We start from the raw sequence: 22,639 nt of genomic DNA, 5'->3' as shown, positions 1-22,639 counted from the left end.
TAAATGGGTAAGAAATACAAACAAGCTTTGAATAAATAAAAAATAAGATAATTCAATATTTCTAGGCAAGGTTTCAATCAATATTTGCAATATTTGCAGAGCTTTGAAATTAACATAGCAAATCCATTAACATCCAATCACTGTGAAGTTTACCTTAATTTAGCCTTGGCAGCAGCTTTAAGATTCTGAGCACCCACAGGTAGGTAGGAGTCACGCTTTACCCAGCAAAAGGCATCCATATGGCTGGCAGGACGGGAACAGTATACTCCCTCCCGATTTTTACTAAATAAACAGATATTTTATAGATAGATAACTTTTGATAAAATGGCATTTTATCAGGGATCTGAAATTAAGTTCGATAAAATTGATTTACATCCCTTATGATGATACACAAAATTATCCTTCTGTAAATTACAATAATTGGTTAAAACGTTTGAGCATTCAACCTAATGAACCAACCAATGAAAATTCATTAAAAGTCCCCAAAGTTGTTAAACCGACGATTAAAAAACGTTATTAAAAAACTTTGATGACTATAGTGTGATAAACAGCCCAAAATGTCTCCTCCCTCCCTGCATTTTATAGATAGATATTTTAATTTATTTTTAACAAAATGCTTCCTTATTAATTAATTTATTATTAATTAAAGAAAAAACTTATCATTATATGAAAAGAGCTCAAAGCATGGTGCGGTGCATAAAAATATCGAAAATTGAAAATATTTAAGGGTTCTGAGGTAAAGAAATAAGTTTGAGTGAAGGCACCATAAAGGGAATAATAGCTTTCGCAATATTTCGTAAAATTGTGAGCAAGCTTCCAGTCAAATGCGCTTTTTAAGTCTAACTGTTCTTAATGTTCACCAAACGCATTGTATAATTAAACGCGTATTTAAAAACAGTTCGACCTAATAAGCGCATTTGACTGGAATCTTACTCAAAACTTTATGGAATTTTTCGAAAGCTACTATTCCTTTTAAGAATTAAAAAAGCATGTTTGCATGGCTCTATCTAACCTATCCTACCTGAAACCAATGGCTCTAGCCATATCAATGCCATGGACGGATGCCCTAGCCTCAACAAACGGCCAGTCAAAGAAGTCTCCGTTGTAGGTGACAAATATATGCGGCTTCACGTCAAGAATATGGTCAAAGAACCTCTGCAATCATTTTAATTCAGAATTTTGGAAGATTTTCTAAAATGTTAAATACAATATTCTTCTCATTATTTTCAAGTATATAAAGAGCATATTTCACCCTAAAAAAAAACATTTTTGCCTTTAACTATTCCGCTAGTTATTTGATTCAGCTTTTTACTAATTTGCGAGGTATATACTTTGGGCTTATTTTTTTGTGGAGTGAATTATTTTTATATCTTTCTCTATCTTAAAAAAAACCTTTTCAAAATAAATTGGATAAGTTATTAGTAGTTCAATGTTCTTATAATTTAAAATCATTGGAATAAAATGATTCCTGAATAAGTTCACATTCGTTAGCCTCATTGTAGATGGTGAAGGGGCCTTCAAACTCGGGCTTGGGCGTGTATTCAAAATCCTCAACATCCTGATATAAAAAAATAGGCATAATATTTTAACCCTTAATTTTACATGAATTCTACATTTTCGAGTTCAAGTAAAGATGAAGATAATTACATTTTCTAATGACCAAAAACTACAAGGTGTACTTTGAAGAAAAAAGAACAATCAGAGTAATTTTTCTCGGACGTACAGACAATATCTCAGCACATATTTTAAGATATATGAAGGTCTTCTTGTCCGTTACAGGTATGGTCCAGCTCAATTCTGGTTTTGAGCAGGCGGTTTTGGGCCGCCTTAGACCAAACCCTCTTTTGGGCAGTTTTGGGCACTTCCATTTTTTGGGGGGAGAGGGGGTGAACAAAAGGAAGGGGAGGCTGATAATCCGTTATAGTCGGAAAGGTAAACAATTATGTAAATTATAATATAGAGTAACTATACTTCTAGAAAAATTCATCAGAAATATATTACAAAATTGTAATGTTAGTGGGAAGCTTCATAAATATGGTAGAGGAAAATTTTTACTATAAAAGATGGATACTAAACATTCAAACAACATATAAAATAAAATAGATTACAAACCTCTGAAATAATCTTTCTATTACAGATAAGATATCCCTGTCCATCAATCATGTAGGAAATCATCATTATCTATCTATCTATCTATCTATCTATCTATCTATTACAAACCTCTGAAATAATCTCTCTATTACAGATAAGATATCCCTGTCCATCAATCATGTAGGAAATCATCATGATTTGATCTGATTTTATTTTCATTATTAACATTTTATCTTCATTATTGAGAGGACATAATGGCTGATAAATGTATTAGTATAAAATTACTAGGTATTAAAATCTCACAGCTTGTAACAATTAGAAAATATTAATCTACCTCTTTCTTTGCAGGTAAGATTTATAGGGATAAGACAATGGCCGATAAATTGATGTACTTCCCCAATGAAGATAAACAAAATTTCCCCTTATGTAGATTACAATTAGTGGTTGAAAGTTTAAACACTCAACTTAATCAAAATTCAATAAAGTCCCAAAGTTGTTAAGCAAATGAATAAGAAAACGTTATCCTAAAACTTTGGGGACTAGTGAAATAAACAACCCAATGTACCCTTCCTCCATACTTTAATTGTCATCTACATACCCGTTGTTTATATACCTATTACGCTGTTTTCCTTTATTGTAAAGAAACGGGACATTTGTAGAACCTTAAAAAATAGATTAAATTGATAATAAATAGTTAAAAATGATTCCTATTGCGGCATCGGGAAACTTGAGTGGTAGCTTAGTAGTTTCAATATCATAGGCTAGCACAATACAGTCAGGTCTCTCTATAAGATCATCTCTCTTGGTGATGACTGGTGGCTCTGTTGATCCCCTGAAAAATTAAATATTCAGGGATACATGGATTTATTATTTATCTTACACCAGATTATCATGTACTCTAATAAAGTGAAACTTGTAGCTGGCTAAAATTACGATACCCCTTCTACCCCATCCCCCTCCTACTGGATGTACGCAGGAATTGACCCAAAAATGATGTCCATGTTAGCAACCTAAATTGACGACAATTTTTCCCTTGTCATAATATCCACGTATATTCTACGTCAAATTTATGAAGGGATTTTTGGAAAATCATTAGAAAAACCACTTCCCCCCCAAAAAATTGGAAAACCATAATTCTCCCCCCCCCCCCCCTATAAAAACCTTGGACGTAATTACCTGGATTTAACTTGATACCAGGATCCAACATAGATGGATTTATCAATGCTGACTCGTACATGGTAGGGCACATCATGTTCTCGAATATCTATACATTAGGATAAGATTAGAAATCTTGATTGGTTGGTACAAACTAACAGTGTCCAAACATTTTGAATATACAAAAGGTTTTTCTTTATCATTATTGGGGATATTTATCAATTTATCGTCCACTTTTTTTTATCTCTTATAATCACTAGGTATGTATATCTATCTCCCTCGTTTATTTAAGAACTAGAGGCTACGCCCCTAGAGGCCTCTAGTGACACTTTAAATGTTTTTTTTTGTATTTAAAATAATTTCTATGTTGCGTTTGACGTTTATGTTAGCGTTGAACTCTCTTTCTAAAATCAAGTAAGTAAAAAAAATTCGTTTTTTTGTGATTTTTCTTGGGAGGGTGGTGGTACCCTCCCCCAAAATACTTATAAACCTTCCCGGGACTTATGGGAATCTACCCTGTTAAGGAGAACCCAATCAGTTCAACGGTTAGCGAGATCCTTCGGTACAGACACACAGATAAACAAACAGACAAACATCCTGTTACTTTAGTATAAGGATAATATTGCAATATTTTCGGGTCATGTGAAGGAAACGAAGTTAAGGGTTTCGTCGTATTTTCACAGTAGCTTTTGAAAGGTTATTTAGACTAGGTTATGTGATAGCAACGCAGGGTTAGGCAATTGGCCCCGCAGGGGCTATAAATAGGAGAAAACTCCTGTGAAAATATGACGAAACCCGCAACTTCGTTTCCTTCACATGAACCTTATTTTCAATTCATACCTACTAGCAAATCCATAGGGTTAGCTTTCGCGTTGATAGAATCGCCCGACTGAACTTCTTCCATGGTAAAAACCGAAGCATTCTTTTCTCTTTCTCGGTTGCGTCTCACGGCAGAAACTAAGTCTTTTCTCACCTAAACATTAAAAAAAAAGTTTAATGGATTTTAGTTCTCAAATTCGAAGATTTATTCAATAATATTATATCGAACATAAGGCAGTTAAAATATCCTTTTTCCAGAGAAGCTTTTCTATAGTACGAGATATAGATTGTTTTGATTAATCTATGTAATTTGTGGAAAGATGACCCAGTTCGATCGTAAATACATATTTTTACTACTTTGCTATATACTTTCACCTAAATAACATCCAAAGTTCACTTTAAGGTACAATATAGGACGTACAGACTGACAAACAGATGATTATAGAGTAACTACGCTACTTTACCTTAGTAAGATCGTTGACAGTGAGAAATTCCAACTTTAGGTACAACTGTTTCAATCCGACCAAATGATTCTTCAGATCCAAATCTTCTTTGTACACCTTGACAAAAATTATAATTAAAGTTTTTTTCATTGACGTAGAATAAAAATTCTATCATAAACAAGGATGACAACATACTCGTATCTGAAGCTGGACAAATCGAATAATCGAACGGATGGACTGACTATAACTAAAGTAAAAGAGCTACGCTTCTAGTGAAGTTTCAGTATCACTCCAGCTGCATTATGCTAGAGATGCTAGAATAATATTATCTACTCTGCTATGTCATGATATCATAACCATTTTTTAGGTAAAACTTTAAATATCTTAAGATATATCTATTAAATGTGAGATTTATCAATCTTTCCAAAATTCGAATTATTGGGTTAGTTTTAAATTAATCTTTACTGGCTATTAACTTTAACTATCCCTGCATCATATTTACCTGATTTAGAGTTTTAATATAGCTACCATACTTCTTAGTCAGATAAGAGGACACTTCCTGAAACAAAACAAAAAATAGTTTCGTGGATTTTCAGCACAAAAATAACTTTATTAACTTTTTTTAAGTGTCCACACTTTATACAACGAATAATTAAGGGTAAATTGTTTATCAATTGGAGATGTACATCAATTTATCGTCTATTTCTATTTCATAAAGTGTAAATTTTCTCTATAATAATATTCAATATCAATCACTAAAAAAGTAAAAAAAAAAAATGTTTGAATACTTACCGGGGCAGCTTCCTTTTTGACTTGCAGGTAAAGATATGGCTTGAATGGCAGAGATACTTTGAATCTTGATCCATCCTCCTGTAGATAAACAATTTGGAATATCAATAATAACAAGGATGACAACATCCATAAGTAGCGAATCACAAAAATTCGTGGATGGGACTAACCGTCATTGTTGTTTTCTTCAAACGACGGGAAATTTAATTTTGATATATTTAACTGAAAAAAAATTAAAAATCGTACTTAAAAACACTTAAGATATGGGGAAAAATGTGGAGAAAAAAAAGACCCTAAAACCTGCTAAAAAGCCGTCCGACCGCCATTTATTTTTTATAGTTAATTGTGCTCTTTAATGATATGAATGTTGTCAAAAAATTCAGCATTCTATCTTTTATAGGAGCTAAGTAAATCTTATTTCCCCCATAGCGTTACGGACGGACTGATGGATTGAAAAACTACTCTTTCTAATACTTTTTAAGATTTTTGTACTTTAATAGGTACTAGTTGCTTCGACCCTAGCATTTAGTGGAAGGCGAGGTAGGTCATGAAAATAGCCTAAGACCACCCAAAGAAGTTTTTAAGGCTTCCCTGAAAATTACAAGCCAATTAGACCAGTAATTTCCGAGATCTTAAGCTTCAGACAAAATAAACCTACTACTTTATATTATAGGATAAAGTAGATAAAAAGGTTTTGTTGTCTGAAGATTAAAATCTCAGGAAATAGTTGTACGAATTGTTTAAACTATTCAGGGAAGCTAAAAAAAACAATGTCATGGAACGGTCAAACTACGAATTTTCTGGGGAGTTTGTCAGTTAATATCTTGATTTTCATTGAACCGATTGAGTTATCCATTTTAGGGATGCTTTGCTTGTAGGTCCTGGAATGGTTTAAGTCTATTTTATTTTAAATAATAGTCTTCGGATGGTTTTAGGCTGTGTTACTGCTCTACCTTTATCCTTCAATAGGTAGACGCTATGAGCACACCGCTGTTATAAAAAATAAAAAAAAAATAAAAAAAACCTGAATAAAGAAGTAATCCACACAAGCCAGCAACCTCTTATCCTCATCTTGGATAAGTTCCGAAGAATGCATGTTGATCAGATACCCAACCCGTTCGTCAGTATCAGTTACTCTGAAGTAAAACAAGGATGACATCATCCATAAGTAGCTAAGACTAAAAAAACATGGAATGGACAAACGGAAAACGTGAGTTATAGAGCATATGTTTAAAGAAAAGATAGATAATATTAAAAAACAATCACAAAACCTTTTAAACTTAATACAATTTTATATCTTTTGAAATATTGACAAACAGTGGGAAAAAACCATGTATAGGCTAGATGCGTGTATGTCATAAAAATCTTCCCCAAAAATTTCAGTTGTCTTATCGTTAGTAGTTTACGAGAAAATAAGATAGCATTTTAAGTCTTTAGTAAAATGAAGTTTGGTCAAAACACCCCCCAGAGAATCAACTTACGCCAAGTTGTTGGTAAATAAATAAAAAAATCATAATAAACGTACCTATCAAATCCATATTTGGAGTCGATTATATCATTGTCCAGAGCCTCTTTGACTCGCAAATCCGTACGGTCTTCATCCGTGTTCTAAACGTATTAAGATTGGAAGCAAAGTATCCAGTGGTGTATATTCTGTAAAGGGGGGGGGGGGTAAAAAATATGAGGTTGGGGAAAAAAATTAAAAATATGTGGTTTGGGGAAAAAAATGTAAAAATTAATAGAACTGAAAACATTTTTTTAAATCCCCCCCCATCATTGGTGAAAAAAAAAATAAAAAAATATGTTGGAGGGGGGAATAAAATATAGAGTTCTTCAAATATTTTTCCATAAAAAACTAGGAGGGAAAAATAAAAATTTTGTAGCAGGGAAAAAAATGATCTTGTGCATAACATACAATACACCCCTAAAAGTCTCTTCATTGAAAAATGATTTAAAGTAAAAAGACCTTAGGTAGTTATTTATAGGAGTATGGAAAGATCATTAATTTTGAGAATCAAAAGTCCCTACTTGAGAGGGATCAATCAAGAAACAAGTATGACAACATCCAAAAGTAGCAAAGCACAAAACGTAAAAATATGTCTAGAAAACAAACATAATAACAAAGTAACATTTCGCGTGAATGGTAATAAGCTACAGGTTCTTACCGACGGAAGGACAGATGGACAATCTATAATACAAAGTAGAACGATGTCTGTCTGTCTGTTTGTTTGTTTGAAGCGAAGGATCTCGCTACCGCTGAACCGATCGGGTTCTCCTTTACAGGGTAGCTTCTCATAGGTCCCGGTAAGGTTTATAACTATTTTCTTGGGGGGTGAACACCAAGAACATCAAACTTCTAGCCGCTAGTTTGAATTATAAAGTAGATTCGCTATTGAAAAAATACAAACCTGATTCGATTTTTCCGACACATATCTTCCGGTATTCTGGGGCATATTCCCGCCGCCTCTTTTATTTCGCCACGCCATTTTTTTGTGTCAAGTTTTTATCATAAAACAGATAAAATCATTAAAATGCTGAAAATAATCATTTTATTTATTTTGATAAAAATGCAGCTAAAATAAGGTTATGTTTAATGGTAGTTTTTTCTCTCTCTAAGATATCCTTCTCAAATAAGGTTTTATGTGATGTTAATAATTTTTATTCTACCGTGAACATGACCTTTTCTAAAAATGTAACTATAAATAACTATAGAGTAGAAAAATATAAAATAATAAATAACCAGTTTCTTTTTCCATATATAACAGCAATAAATAACATTAATGATGATTTTATAAAAGCTCTTTGTCACTATTAATCTCATAAAAAAAATCAACAGTAATTTTTGTCAACAACAAATTGAGCAATGGTAAAAATGTTTCTTATTACAGCCAAAATGATTATTTCTAACAACTAAAACAAGATAATTTGAGGATAAAACAAAGATTTTAACATTTAAAAGAAATTAAAAATAAGTATACCTATTTGGTAAAAATTAATTATTAGGTTCGAGCCCGACCTAGCAGGCCTTAGCAGACAGGGGTAAAAACAAATAGTAGAACACGACAGACAAAAATGTAAAAAATATTGTTTAAAACATTGTCTGATGTATTTATATTCATTTTTGTAAGTATTCCCCTGACCAAGGATGCATAATGGATTGGATAAATTGATTGTCTACTCTTTCTTGGTCTTCTTTTTGGCCAGAGCCTTGTTGGTCGCGGACCAGTACCACATCACCTGAAACAATGAATTTATTGTTACATGGATTAGGGTTGGGCCGGATATCCGGTTGGGCCGCTTATTCGGCCATTTTCAATATCCGGCCGGATATTAAAATTATCCGGTTACAGGATATCCAGCTGATTTTAGACGCCGGATATCCGGTAATTTGCCGGATATCGAACGTTGGCCAGATATCCGGCCAGAACCGGATATCCGGCATTATAAATCAGCCGGGTATCCAGCCAAAAAAGTATCCGGCCCAACCCTAACATGGATCCTTCACCAGATTATCATGTACTCACTGATAAAGTGACACTTGTAGCTGGCTAAAATAATGATATCCCATCCATACCCTTTACCCTATTTCCTCTTTTTTTCTATGAAACTTACAAGCTGAAAAGATTTTTAATCCCAAGAAAAAAGGCAAAGATACGCAAAATAACATTTAGACCGACACACATACATCCTATCACTTTGGCAGATACTTTTTCTAAAATGAGAACTAAAACCAACCTGCAGGGCAATGATACAATTGACAGTGCTTGACACAATATATGTGGCAATAATGGTTTGGTCTCCAGTCTCCTTGATGCTAGTGAAAATCCTGTAGCCAATAAAAAACATTTGTGTTATTTCAGTAACGCAGCTAATGTATCAACTAAGTGGCCACTTCTATTTGTAAGAAAATAATGAAATAAATCCTCCTTGCATAGATAAGAATTAAAAACACAATTTTGGTGATAAGAAAATTAACTTGATTATATCTTTGCTTGTCTCTTTTATAATCTTCATAAAAAAAAGGCATGTTAGGTTTTGATCAGGCCTAGCTATTCTAACAATCAATTCTATTAAAATGTGGACGAAAAATCACAAAACCTTGTAGAGTAAGGTTTGAGTATAACTTGTTTTTTATGTATCTAAAGAGGGGTGGGTAAGAAAGGGAGAAATTGTTCGTCAGAATCTTATTCCCTTTTCACTGGGTTTTCATTATATATTTTATTTTTAAACAGGAGACATAAATTGCGCAAATGCATTCCTAGCAATGGCCCCGAGGGCCAACAGGAAGGTTGTGATGGCAGACAGCTGACCGGTGTGGCCGTTGCTAAAGTTGGCCCAAATCTGCATAAACTTGCCCACAACAATCATGGGGATGTTGATGGCTTGTCCGTACCATAATACTTCCACAGGGCACAGCTTGGGATCAAGACCTACGGTAGATAGATAGATATTGTGTTGACTATCAGGGATCTAAAGGGATAAGACAATGGCCGATAAATTTATGTACATCCCCAATGATACACAAAATTATCCCTACATTAGTGGTACATTAGTATATTAGTGGACACTCAATTTAATGAACCAACCAATCAAATTCAATCAAAGTGGTTAAGCCAACGAATAAGAAAAAGATATTATAAAACTTTGGGTACTAGTGTAATAAACAGCCCAAAGTCCCCTTCCTCCCTTGTTGATTATAGTATTCTCCTGTAAAGGGAAAAGATACAACCATGTCAGGGAATGTTCTTATTCACGTCTTGGGACCGGAGTGTTGTGGAACTTGCCCCAAAATTAATCAAAAATCACCCATATGTAACTTGTAAAGGAGAGTTATATCAGTCCAGTGCTTGGCGAGATCTTTAAGTACAAACACATTCACAAACAGACAAACATCCTGTTACTTTTAAATAGGGTTAGCCTACCTAGGAAGACACCAGCGCCATAAACAGCCAGAAAAACAATGGAGGCCAATTTTCCAGTTGAAAACCATAGAACCATCATAGCAATCAGGGAAGTCTATAACAGGATAGAACGATTAGATCTAATACTTTTAGATGTTACATTTCATGTTCTAACTAAAATCAATGTACCTATCTCTTTAAAAATTCGCCTTACTAAATTAATATCTAAAGAGAGATGTAGGTATGTTTTTTGCAAATCAAATACCTAATCTTTTAATTTTTAATTTTTTAGGTAGGTATCTCATTTAGTAAATAAAAATGCAAAAGGATTTGAAAGCTGTAGTTGTTTAATGTGAGCTATATCAATCCTCTCAAATACACTCTGATGGGAGTATGTGCGACGTACGTACAGAAATATCCTAATTACAGAGTAGCTAATCTATAATTATGAAACATACCTGGGCAGCAAGGAAAACTGATTCACCGTAGGCCGAGAAGGGAAACTTCATGGCATAACTGAAGTAAAAAATAAATCAGAAACACGCGACAATTTTTAAGATAAAGAAAAAAAACAAGAACATCCATAAGCAGCGAAACACAGATATAAAACCATTTCGCAAAATATTAAGTAAATATAAAAAATAGGTGTTCAAAAATTAACGTAATCTTCACTAAAAATATCAGCTTTATAGCTTTAATAGAAGTCAAGCTAATTATGTTAACCCCTAAAAGGAGGATGTGCTTAAGGACCATTTGGGCAGGGGGGGGGGGGTTTACTCGAGAACCCTTAGAGCTAGAGGGAGCTAATTTTGGTTTTAAGCTTCTATGGGGCCAAAGTTACTTTTAAAATTATCGTTGACCCCCCACCCCCCCCAAAAAAAAAAATTTTTTGGGGGGGGGTAAAAAATTTTTTTATTGCATTTCTCGCCGAATTAGGCAATTTGGAATCATTTGAGACCATGTTATTTTTTTCAAAAATTTTTCGCCTTACAAGCAACCCTGCGGGGGGACTTGGTCATTTTTTTCAAATTCTCGTTTATGAAGGTATATCTTAAATACAGTATGCTACTCTCTTAGTTTTAAAGATAATTGGATGAAATCTTTTTGATTGTGTCACTAATTACCCCAAGTTTTGGTATCTTTAAAAAAAAACGGCGGCGGGACCGCCACTCCCGCTGTCCGCCGCCGTTTTCCGCCGCCACCAAAAAAGAAATTTTTTATTGCATTTCTCGCCGAATTAGGCAATTTGGAATCATTTGAGACCATGTTATTTTTTTCAAAAATTTTTCGCCTTACAAGCAACCCTGCGGGGGGACTTAGTCATTTTTTTCAAATTCTCGTTTATGAAGGTATATCTTAAATACAATATGCTACTCTCTTAGTTTTAGAGATAATTGGATGAAATCTTTTGGGCTGGGTCACTAAGGGAGGGGGAAGTTTGTACAGTTATAGGAAATGAAATTCAGTACTAAAGTTTGGGAGGGCCGTATGGGCTTGTTTTTAGAGTTATCAACCTAATTCTTTTTGTGAGCTCTCTTATATGACTGGATCTACACATAAAACTTTGAAAATTGAATTTTGGGACTTTCCCTCTAGGGGCTAGTGGAGCAAAAGACCCCCCAAAACACTAAAAATTTAAGTTCTGAGCTTATTTTTAGAGATATTGAGATGATTTTTTTTCAGAAACCTTTTTTAACAAAACCAAACTAAGTAATCATTGCAGATTTCATTTTGGGACTTTCCTTCTAGGGGCTAGTGGAGCAAAAGACCCCCCCAAACACTAAAAATTTAAGTTCTGAGCTTATTTTTAGAGATATTGAGATGATTTTTTTTTCAGAAACCTTTTTTAACATAACCAACCTAAGTAATCATTGCAGTTATAGGAAATGAAATTCAGTACTAAAGTTTGGGAGGGCCGTATGGGCTTGTTTTTAGAGTTATCAACCTAATTCTTTTTGTGAGCTCTCTTATATGACTGGATCTACACATAAAACTTTGAAAATTGAATTTTGGGACTTTCCCTCTAGGGGCTAGTGGAGCAAAAGACCCCCAAAACACTAAAAATTTAAGTTCTGAGCTTATTTTTAGAGATATTGAGATGATTTTTTTTTCAGAAACCTTTTTTAACAAAACCAAACTAAGTAATCATTGCAGATTTCATTTTGGGACTTTCCTTCTAGGGGCTTGTGGAGCAACAGACCCCCAAAAACACGAAAAATATGCGTTCTGAGCTTATTTTTAAAGATATCAACCTGATTTTTTTTAAATAATACTTTTTTAACATAACTAGATCAACGAACCATTACTGATTTCATTTTGGGACTTTCCTTCTAGGGGCTAGTGGAGCAAAAGACCCCCCCAAACACTAAAAATTTAAGTTCTGAGCTTATTTTTAGAGATATTGAGATGATTTTTTTTTTCAGAAACCTTTTTTAACATAACCAACCTAAGTAATCATTGCAGTTATAGGAAATGAAATTCAGTACTAAAGTTTGGGAGGGCCGTATGGGCTTGTTTTTAGAGTTATCAACCTAATTCTTTTTGTGAGCTCTCTTATACGACTGGATCTACACATAAAACTTTGAAAATTGAATTTTGGGACTTTCCCTCTAGGGGCTAGTGGAGCAAAAGACCCCCCAAAACACTAAAAATTTAAGTTCTGAGCTTATTTTTAGAGATATTGAGATGATTTTTTTTTCAGAAACCTTTTTTAACATAACCAAACTAAGTAATCATTGCAGATTTCATTTTGGGACTTCCCTTCTTGGGGCTAGTGGAGCAAAAGACCCCCAAACACTAAACATTTAGGTTCTGAGCTTATTTTTAGAGATATTGAGATGATTTTTTTTTCAGAAACCTTTTTTAACATAACCAACCTAAGTAATCATTGCAGTTATAGGAAATGAAATTCAGTACTAAAGTTTGGGAGGGCCGTATGGGCTTGTTTTTAGAGTTATCAACCTAATTCTTTTTGTGAGCTCTCTTATATGACTGGATCTACACATAAAACTTTGAAAATTGAATTTTGGGACTTTCCCTCTAGGGGCTAGTGGAGCAAAAGACCCCCCCAAACACTAAAAATTTAAGTTCTGAGCTTATTTTTAGAGATATTGAGATGATTTTTTTTTCAGAAACCTTTTTTAACAAAACCAAACTAAGTAATCATTGCAGATTTCATTTTGGGACTTTCCTTCTTGGGGCTAGTGGAGCAAAAGACCCCCCCAAACACTAAAAATTTAAGTTCTGAGCTTATTTTTAGAGATATTGAGATGATTTTTTTTTCAGAAACCTTTTTTAACATAACCAACCTAAGTAATCATTGCAGTTATAGGAAATGAAATTCAGTACTACAGTTTGGGAGGGCCGTATGGGCTTGTTTTTAGAGTTATCAACCTAATTCTTTTTGTGAGCTCTCTTATACGACTGGATCTACACATAAAACTTTGAAAATTGAATTTTGGGACTTTCCCTCTAGGGGCTAGTGGAGCAAAAGACCCCCCAAAACACTAAAAATTTAAGTTCTGAGCTTATTTTTAGAGATATTGAGATAATTTTTTTTTTCAGAAACCTTTTTTAACATAACCAAACTAAGTAATCATTGCAGATTTCATTTTGGGACTTCCCTTCTTGGGGCTAGTGGAGCAAAAGACCCCCAAACACTAAACATTTAGGTTCTGAGCTTATTTTTAGAGATATTGAGATGATTTTTTTTTTTCATTTCCTATAACTGCAATGATTACTTAGGTTGGTTATGTTAAAAAAGGTTTCTGAAAAAAAAATCATCTCAATATCTCTAAAAATAAGCTCAGAACTTAAATTTTTAGTGTTTGGGGGGGTCTTTTGCTCCACTAGCCCCTAGAAGGAAAGTCCCAAAATGAAATCAGTAATGGTTCGTTGATCTAGTTATGTTAAAAAAGTATTATTTAAAAAAAATCAGGTTGATATCTTTAAAAATAAGCTCAGAACGCATATTTTTAGTGTTTTTGGGGGTCTGTTGCTCCACAAGCCCCTAGAAGGAAAGTCCCAAAATGAAATCTGCAATGATTACTTAGTTTGGTTTTGTTAAAAAAGGTTTCTGAAAAAAAAATCATCTCAATATCTCTAAAAATAAGCTCAGAACTTAAATTTTTAGTGTTTGGGGGGGTCTTTTGCTCCACTAGCCCCTAGAGGGAAAGTCCCAAAATTCAATTTTCAAAGTTTTATGTGTAGATCCAGTCATATAAGAGAGCTCACAAAAAGAATTAGGTTGATAACTCTAAAAACAAGCCCATACGGCCCTCCCAAACTTTAGTACTGAATTTCATTTCCTATAACTGTACAAACTTCCCCCCCCCCTTAGTGACCCAGCCCAAAAGATTTCATCCAATTATCTCTAAAACTAAGAGAGTAGCATATTGTATTTAAGATATACCTTCATAAACGAGAATTTGAAAAAAATGACTAAGTCCCCCCGCAGGGTTGCTTGTAAGGCGAAAAATTTTTGAAAAAAATAACATGGTCTCAAATGATTCCAAATTGCCTAATTCGGCGAGAAATGCAATAAAAAATTTCTTTTTTGGTGGCGGCGGAAAACGGCGGCGGACGGCGGGAGCGGCGGTCCCGCCGCCGTTTTTTTTTAAAGATACCAAAACTTGTGGTAATTAGTGACACAATCAAAAAGATTTCATCCAATTATCTTTAAAACTAAGAGAGTAGCATACTGTATTTAAGATATACCTTCATAAACGAGAATTTGAAAAAAATGACTAAGTCCCCCGGCAGGGTTGCTTGTAAGGCGAAAAATTTTTGAAAAAAATAACATGGTCTCAAATGATTCCAAATTGCCTAATTCGGCGAGAAATGCAATAAAAAATATTTTTACCCCCCCCCCAAAAAAAAAAATTTTGGGGGGGGGGGGGTGGGGGGTCAACGATAATTTTAAAAGTAACTTTGGCCCCATAGAAGCTTAAATCCAAAATTAGCTCCCTCTAGCTCTAAGGGTTCTCGAGTAAACCCCCCCCCCCCCCTGCCCAAATGGTCCTTAAGCACATCCTCCTTTAACGCTGAAAGCCTTACTAACAGACCGACAGACATAACAATGTATACATTCCATGCGCAAAGGTCATAGCAATTTTTACAAAAAAATATTCTGATTTATATCAGGTTTCCCCCCAAGCCGTACAGACAGAGGCTAATGTGAGTTATTGAATTGCCTTGTTGCTTTATAAGTTTTAGATGTGTATACAGGAGACTAGAAAGATAAATACCTGTAAAGACCAGCAAAAGTGATGGCAAGTAACTCTAACAGGACAGACATGAAACTAATTCCCTCTGCGCTGCCTCCAAACATGATCTTGAACACCTACAACAAAAGATTATATAAAAATTTTCCTTGACAAATATGAAATTGTCAATTCATATCATATTTTTTAGGGGGGGGGGGGGGGGGGGTATTTTATCTATGAGCAATTTATTTTTAAAGGGTGGTGGTACCCTCCCCCAAACCTTCAACGTACCCGTGAGAAGCTAGATTGTAATTGAGAACCATATCGGTTCAGTGGTTAGAGTTATTTTGGTACATAAAGACAGACATTCCGTTACTTATATATAAAAATAAGCAGTTAAAATGCAGTTATACAGTAGTTAAAATAAATTTTTTTATAATTTCTATTAGTTGTTTGAAAATGTTACTCCTTATGAGTCAAAATAGAGTTAACATTATCGGAAAAAGGTACACATAAAAAAATGAATTTTTTTGGTATTTTATTTGTTTTTTATGCCAACCCTGGGAATAATACAAGGAGAGTTAATTTTCTACCTGAGGTAGCTTAACCAGGCTGCTGCCGACAACAATTCCCAGTCCCAGCACCTTGCTGATGAAAGAGGTCAGACAGTCCATGTTACCAAGGTCACCCTTCACAACCAAGCTCTCGAAACACTGAAAGTAATAATTTTAGAGTAGCTGAGATCTTAAATCAATAACAAACCTATCATTAAGTAGACCCGCTTTAATTCATGTGAACAGTCAAACATAATCCTTTTAAACTATAAAAGAACTAGCGGTTTCGCCCCTAGAGAACTCTAGGGGCACTTGAAGAGGGGAGAGTTGAATCTCAAAACCCATGTTTTTTAAATTAGATTTAAAAAAAAAATTTTTAAATATTTTTTTTTTGGGGGGGGGGGGTGGGGGTCGCCCATTTAACCCCATTTTTTATTTTAGTTTTTTAAAACTATAATCTTTTTAGGGGAGGGGGCGATTTCTCTTGGGAGGGTGGTGGTAGCCTCCCCCAAAATAGTAAGACCTTCCCGGGACCTATAAGAAGTTACCCCGTTAAGGACAACCCGATCGGTTCAGTAGTTAGCGAGATCCATCGATACAAACAAAAAATAAAACAGACAGACATCGTTCTACTTTATATTATAGATAGGTAAAAAAACATCTATGAAAACAATTACAAAATAGTAAAAAGCGAGTGCATATTAAAAATCAATTTGAAAGATCTTTTAAAACAAACATGTTTTCTTGTTATGTAATAAAAATAAATGTTTTCAAAAGTACCTTCGGTGTCATAAGGTTGTATTGCTTGACTCCATCTCTGTAAAAAAAAAAAACATATTTATTACCTAATGGATATAAAACATATTAATGGTACTAATAAATATACAACTTTAATATTTAAGTGGCGAGGCTCCTCTATATTTAAAACTAGCGGCTACGCCCCTAGAGCCTCTAGGGGCACTTGAGGAGGGGGGAGTCGAATTTGATAACCCAATTTCTTATTTTAAATTTTAAAAAAGTAAAAAAAAAATTTGGGGGGGGGGGTGCCCCCACCTCATTTTTGATTTTAGTTAAAAAAATAGGTAATTTTTTTTTTGGGGGGGGGTTGGAGGTGACCTATGAGAATCTACCTTGTTAAGGAGAACCCGAGCGGTTCAGCGGTTAGCGAGATCCTTCGGTACAGACACACACACAGACATCCTGTTACTTTAGTATAAGGATATAACCATTTGTCATATTGTCCGAGTTAGATAATGCATTTTACAAGGTCTTTCTTGATATTTTAACACTTAAAATCTTAAAGAATACAGTTAATGAGATATTAGATATCTAGGTAATACTATCCATCTAAATATGCTACAATTTCAAACATAGATTTTGAGTTTGTTACTGCTTCGCTAACTATGGCCATAACTATCCTTGTTACATTTGCGATGCTGACTGGATTTTTATGGTTTCTTTCAATAAAACTAGTCCATCCATAGATACGCATTTCAATTATCTTTCCTGGCCCTATCTCTAAGAACAAAATATGTTAAATCAAATTACTATTGCAATGTCTTTAAATATTTGAACATATCATATTTCTCCACGGAACAAATCCTATATCTTCTTAAATTAAACTATGATGACAAAGGAGGGGGGGGGGGGGGGGGGGTTAATGCAAACATCTCGTAATCAATATATAAATGGCACTTAGAATTCGAATTACGATCTGAAATTTTGCATGAGTAATCATTGGTAGGTCTATTTTCCCTAAATCGGACAAAAACTTGAAAAAGTAACGGCCAACGGCTCAGCCGTTTACTCATACAAAATTTCAGATCGAAATTCGAATTTTAAGTGCCATTTATACATTGATTACGAGATGGTTGCATTAACAAAACAATATCCATAAAAGTAAACCTAAATTAATATTGACTAGGTATCATAGCATTAATACTATTAAAGAAAAAAATATTGAAGAATTGCCTAAAATACAGGATACTCAATAATTGGTAATATTTATGGCATTTTAAATCAAATCAAATCTTTCTTGAAATCAACACAGTTAAAAAATCAAGTTGATAACCAATAGAACAATTCTAACCTTTCTTAGCGTAAATGAACATTACGGACGTACATACATACAAACCATTGTTTATAAAATAGCTGCGATACTTTCATATCTTACCTTATGAGCTCAATAATATCGTTCTTTTCCAAAAGTTTTCCAGTCATTTTGGATTATAGATAATCTGAAACTTTATTTTATAAAAATAAAGAACAATTTCATTTCTATATAAAAAAAAATGAGGTAGGATTTTCATAATGATCAAGTAAATAACAAGCTTTTGCTAAAAATATTCTTAAAAAAAAAACAATATAACAGTGATAAGAATAAGGTAAAACAAAAAGGCAAACTAATTTTTTAAGACTAGAACGGTTTTATTTCACAATTTAAAAGTATTAGAAAAATATTACCTATAGTTAAGTTGTTTTTTGTTTTAATTAAAAAGTTTAAAGACAATAGGTACCTATACTTTAATAAAGTCATAACCTTAACTTGCTGAAGAAAAGAAATAGATTCAAAATAATTAACCATAAGAAATTTTCCAAAGTGTAAGCTCAGCGACGCGTGTATACACAAAATATTTGGGAAAATCTATGCTGAGTTGCTCAACTAAAACCTTCTTGTCATTAATTTCAGCATTGTGCAACTCTTGGACACAACTCTCAAAGAATTCAAACATAGGTGCTATTATTTCACCTCCTTTCTTTGCCTCACAGCGCTTTTCTATTGCTATGTAACAAACTTTGGATTTCGAACTTATTTGGAATATTTGTCGTAAGGTTTTGACAAAGTTTCTTGTTACCGACTCAATATAAACAACATCTGCTGCTAGAATAATATCACTGTCTTGAAGATTTTTGAATAGTTCATTAGAATAGTTATCCCAAAAGAAGTCAAGCTCACAAACTTTAACCTTATCACATGTTTTGTTTTCATCACAGGCTGAATTTTTCTTTATATTTGACTCAAGCAATGGCAATATATTGCCACGGTTAACATCAGTGGCAACAACTTGTTTTGCCACTTTGCTGGCAACTATGGAGGTGAGACCAACCCCTGAGGCAAGTTCTACAACATTTTTATCTTTGAATTGTTGAACATGGTGGAGAATAAAGTCGCCAAGAAGAAAAGCTCCACGCCAAACCTTAAAAGGAAAGGGATAGTTCTATGAAGTGTATTTAAAGAGTTAAGGTACTTAGAGTAGTGAACTTTTATATGTCTTAGTAGAATATATTAGGCATTGGATAGATATGATTATATGTTAAAGAATTTTTAACATTGACCAGACCAAACTTTTTTTATTTGACAATATCGAAAAAAGTTAAAGAGATTTGCCACATAAATTACATGAGAATGGTCTATTTTTTTCCAAATATGTATAGCCAAAACACCAATTCTAGATGATCTTTTTCCACATAATTCACAAGAGTTATAAAAAAATTGAACAGGGGTTCCCCTTGGGACAAGTTACTTAAAAAACATAAAAAATAACGTCCGGTTCACTATAGGACATGTTTTCTATAGATTCTTTTTAAAAAAATAAAGAAAACCGTCTGGTTTACTTACAATATACACATTATCTCACGCGGAAATACCAACTAACCATACAACATATACATATAAAAAGACCATTCTCATGTAATTTATGTTGCAAATCACTAACTCTTTTAGATATTGTCAAATAAAAAAAGTTTGGTCAGGTCAATGTTAAAATTCTTTATCACAATCATATCTATCAAATGCCTAATATATTCTACTAAGACATATAAAAAGATCACTACTCTAAGTACCATACTGAATATTTTATTGGTCATTCTTTGTTGTTATGTGTATTTTGTTGTATAAAAAGTTTAAAGTTCTATTAACTAGTAAAAGCTATCTAAAGTTGTATTTATGACAAAAAAGTTTTTGCCATATATAACACGCAACGAAGTTGAAAATAAAAATGAAAAACTCATTTTTTAAGGAAAATCCCTGGTAAAATCTCTTAATTTTAATCAATAACTTTATATTATGCACTACTACGTTATTTAAAATAGAAAAAACTTACAGTTCACTATTTTTTTTTAAATGCACTTCGTGAAACTATCCCTTTTGATTTAACAACTTTAAAACAAACTAAGGTTATGATTCAAGTTATAATAAGTAATTTTATTTACCTGATTTGAACTAAATAATATCAAAAGGCATAATAAAGAATGATTGCTTAAAATAAAATGATTTCTTTTTGTTTTAGAATAAGAATTTTTATATTTACCTATTTTATGTGAGGGGGCCTTTCAAAAGCCATGCAACAACGCAGAGGCTTCAGACAATTTTTTTCGGCACCCTTCGCGCCCCAGATCCTTGTCTTGGCAGGATCTTTGTGGCACTATCATCTAAATGAATATATACTTACTACACCTTACCTGCAAGCCAACAAGCTCTCTGGAGGTCGAAGTCAGATGTTGAATAACAATTTTGTTATTATCAGAGTAATTTTCCAGAGTAGGATTAGATTTATATTCAAATTCAGATTCTAAATAATCTTCCTCGCTGAAAATATACCATTGCAATAGATTAGGAGAAAGGTAGCTTGATTGTACCCTTAGAGGACCAGGTTTGTTGGCCCCTGTCGCCTTACAGGGGCCTAAACTTACAGGGAAAGAGGAAAGCATGTGAAGCATACATGCACTCATACATCTAACATCTAACAGAAAACAATTCTTTGATTGTACGACCGTTACGTGTAAGTCCTAACTGACCCATGTTAATTTTATCCATTTTTTTGGTGTAAATATAAGGTAAAATATGAGGCAAATAAAACATAGGATCTACTGCAGTTCATGGTAAAATATTGCTGGTAACGAATATTGCTAAAAATCTATGAATTTTAAAGGCTGCTAGCTGCCAAACGGCTGAACGTACAGATCATACCCACACACCATTTAAAGCGGTATAAGAAGGCCTACAAATAATCTGGAATAGCCAAGATCCAATGATGCACAGGGAAAGCTTCACGGAAGAAAAAACGCGTAAAATAGGCCTTTTTCGCGAATTTCTCTGCACTGCGAGATAATTATGCATTATTGATTTATGGCTATTCCAGATTATTTGTAGGCCTTCTTATGCCGCTTAAAACAGTGTGCGGGCATGATCTGTACGTTCAGACGTTTGGCAGCTAGCAGCCTTTAAAATTCATAGATTTTTAGCAATATTCGCTACCAGCAATATTTTACCGTGAACTGCAGTAGATCCAAAACTTATTTTAGGATAGTTTGCAATGATATATCCCTATCGCTATTGGAATCTTCATAATCTGAAGTAAAAATGTTGGGTACAATCGTCCGTATAAATATATCATCTTTTACTTCGGAAGAAATGCCCATTATGAAATTTAGTTGTCTGAAAAAGAAAGTATTTTAATAAAATGGAATATATTTATTGTTACTTGGGTCTTACACCAGATTATCATCTATAATACAAAGTAGAACGATGTCTGTCTTTCTGTCTGTCCGTCCATCCGTCTGTCTCTTAAGATCTCGGTAACCACTGAACCGATCGGATTCTACTCTTCAGGGTATATACCTATTGGTCCTGTGGTGGTTTTAAGCTATTTTCTTGGGGGATAGGACACCCCCAACCCCTCAAAAAAATAAAAATTCCCCCCCCCCCAAAAAAAAAAATCACCTCATGGGGCAAAGCCCCTAGAGGCTAGGGGCAAAGCCGCTAGTGTACTCTAACAAAATGAAACTTGAACCAGCCCCCCCCCCCCCCCCCAAATTCTCCCATTCCCTTACATCCTACTGGATGAACAAACGGACCAATAAATGAAGTCCAAAAGTTGGCAACCTCTATCGAAAAATTTACCTAACCCTAAAAAGTAGTCGGCTTATTCTATTTGTCTGTATACTAAGATCTTACCAACCATATTACATCTTTGAAGTAAGCTTTTACATCCGTTCTAAGAATGGTTTTAGGATATTATTCTTTAAAAGTCTACCGTGTGGTTTGAATCAATTTTAATAATTTTGACTTATTATTTATTCTTTTTTTACTTTCAAGAACTGTCATATAGTTCTGGAATTAATAAATGTAAAATTATTTCTTTGGTCATTAAGATTCCAACAAGGGCTCTATGCTTAATTTTCATATCTGAGAAGAAAGTTTTAGTTTAGAAATTAAACTTTTGATAAAATATAACTTTTTTTTATCAAACCTTTAATTAGTCTAATATACGGTTAAAAACTATCATACTTTAAAATATAAACAAACTTCATTTCTAAACAAGTTGGAAAATGCGCAAAATTTCGCCAAAAAATATTTGCAACATAATAGTAAATTCACGGTAGTTTAACATTTATTTGACTTCATAAACTTTTCATTATATTTGTTTTGAAGAGTTTTGGGAGACCGCGGCAGAAAATTACACAATTAATATTTCTACAGCCTTAAAAATCCTACAAATACACTTTGAGTTTGGCCACTAAATATACTTTTCTGCTGTGATTTATGTCAAAATTGCGCATTTTAGAAACCACGGAACCTCTTAGAGGAGAGAAGGACTTGGGGGGGAAGGAGTTTTCAGTCAGCTGTTCATATAAAAAGTGGATTCTTAAAAATACTTTCATATTTTCATGTGCAAATAGTT

The 22,639-nt window shown here is 33.6% G+C and overlaps 3 protein-coding genes across 3 annotated transcripts in view; all 3 read right to left on the bottom strand.

Moving 5' to 3' along the window:
* Nucleotides 1–7,832, bottom strand: part of PolE1 (DNA polymerase epsilon catalytic subunit 1) — a 73,750-nt gene extending 65,918 nt beyond the window's left edge. Inside the window, exons 1-13 of the mRNA XM_080171579.1 lie at nucleotides 7,706–7,832; nucleotides 6,823–6,905; nucleotides 6,322–6,433; nucleotides 5,301–5,378; nucleotides 5,011–5,067; nucleotides 4,530–4,625; nucleotides 4,087–4,219; nucleotides 3,268–3,355; nucleotides 2,801–2,923; nucleotides 2,221–2,296; nucleotides 1,472–1,558; nucleotides 1,022–1,158; nucleotides 154–282 (exon numbers count right to left, since the gene is read on the bottom strand). Of these exons, the coding sequence (XP_080027705.1) occupies nucleotides 154–282; nucleotides 1,022–1,158; nucleotides 1,472–1,558; nucleotides 2,221–2,296; nucleotides 2,801–2,923; nucleotides 3,268–3,355; nucleotides 4,087–4,219; nucleotides 4,530–4,625; nucleotides 5,011–5,067; nucleotides 5,301–5,378; nucleotides 6,322–6,433; nucleotides 6,823–6,905; nucleotides 7,706–7,783 (1,277 nt within the window). The 5' untranslated portion in view covers nucleotides 7,784–7,832. The remainder of the gene's footprint in view (nucleotides 1–153; nucleotides 283–1,021; nucleotides 1,159–1,471; nucleotides 1,559–2,220; nucleotides 2,297–2,800; nucleotides 2,924–3,267; nucleotides 3,356–4,086; nucleotides 4,220–4,529; nucleotides 4,626–5,010; nucleotides 5,068–5,300; nucleotides 5,379–6,321; nucleotides 6,434–6,822; nucleotides 6,906–7,705) is intronic.
* Nucleotides 7,832–18,224, bottom strand: LOC145328030 (mannose-P-dolichol utilization defect 1 protein-like). The gene is made up of 9 exons (XM_080171581.1): nucleotides 18,130–18,224; nucleotides 16,737–16,773; nucleotides 15,996–16,115; nucleotides 15,445–15,539; nucleotides 10,657–10,714; nucleotides 10,220–10,313; nucleotides 9,558–9,727; nucleotides 9,033–9,125; nucleotides 7,832–8,534 (listed from the first exon to the last, which is right to left on the bottom strand). The coding sequence occupies exons 1-9, from the start codon at nucleotides 18,174–18,176 to the stop codon at nucleotides 8,472–8,474; spliced, it is 777 nt and encodes a 258-aa protein (XP_080027707.1). The 5' UTR covers nucleotides 18,177–18,224; the 3' UTR covers nucleotides 7,832–8,471.
* On the bottom strand, nucleotides 18,193–21,423 carry LOC145328029 (methyltransferase-like protein 22). Its single transcript, XM_080171580.1, has 3 exons — nucleotides 21,286–21,423; nucleotides 20,418–20,547; nucleotides 18,193–19,153 (listed from the first exon to the last, which is right to left on the bottom strand). The coding sequence occupies exons 1-3, from the start codon at nucleotides 21,375–21,377 to the stop codon at nucleotides 18,533–18,535; spliced, it is 843 nt and encodes a 280-aa protein (XP_080027706.1). The 5' UTR covers nucleotides 21,378–21,423; the 3' UTR covers nucleotides 18,193–18,532.
* Between the last annotated feature and the right edge of the window lie 1,216 nt (nucleotides 21,424–22,639).

The sequence above is a fragment of the Acartia tonsa genome, chromosome 9 (genome assembly GCF_053477335.1).
Source record: "Acartia tonsa isolate MP-2025a chromosome 9, ASM5347733v1, whole genome shotgun sequence".
NCBI lineage: Eukaryota > Metazoa > Arthropoda > Copepoda > Calanoida > Acartiidae > Acartia > Acartia tonsa.
The sequence above is the reverse complement of the archived record's forward strand: the minus strand, read 5'-3'. Positions and strand labels throughout refer to the sequence as shown.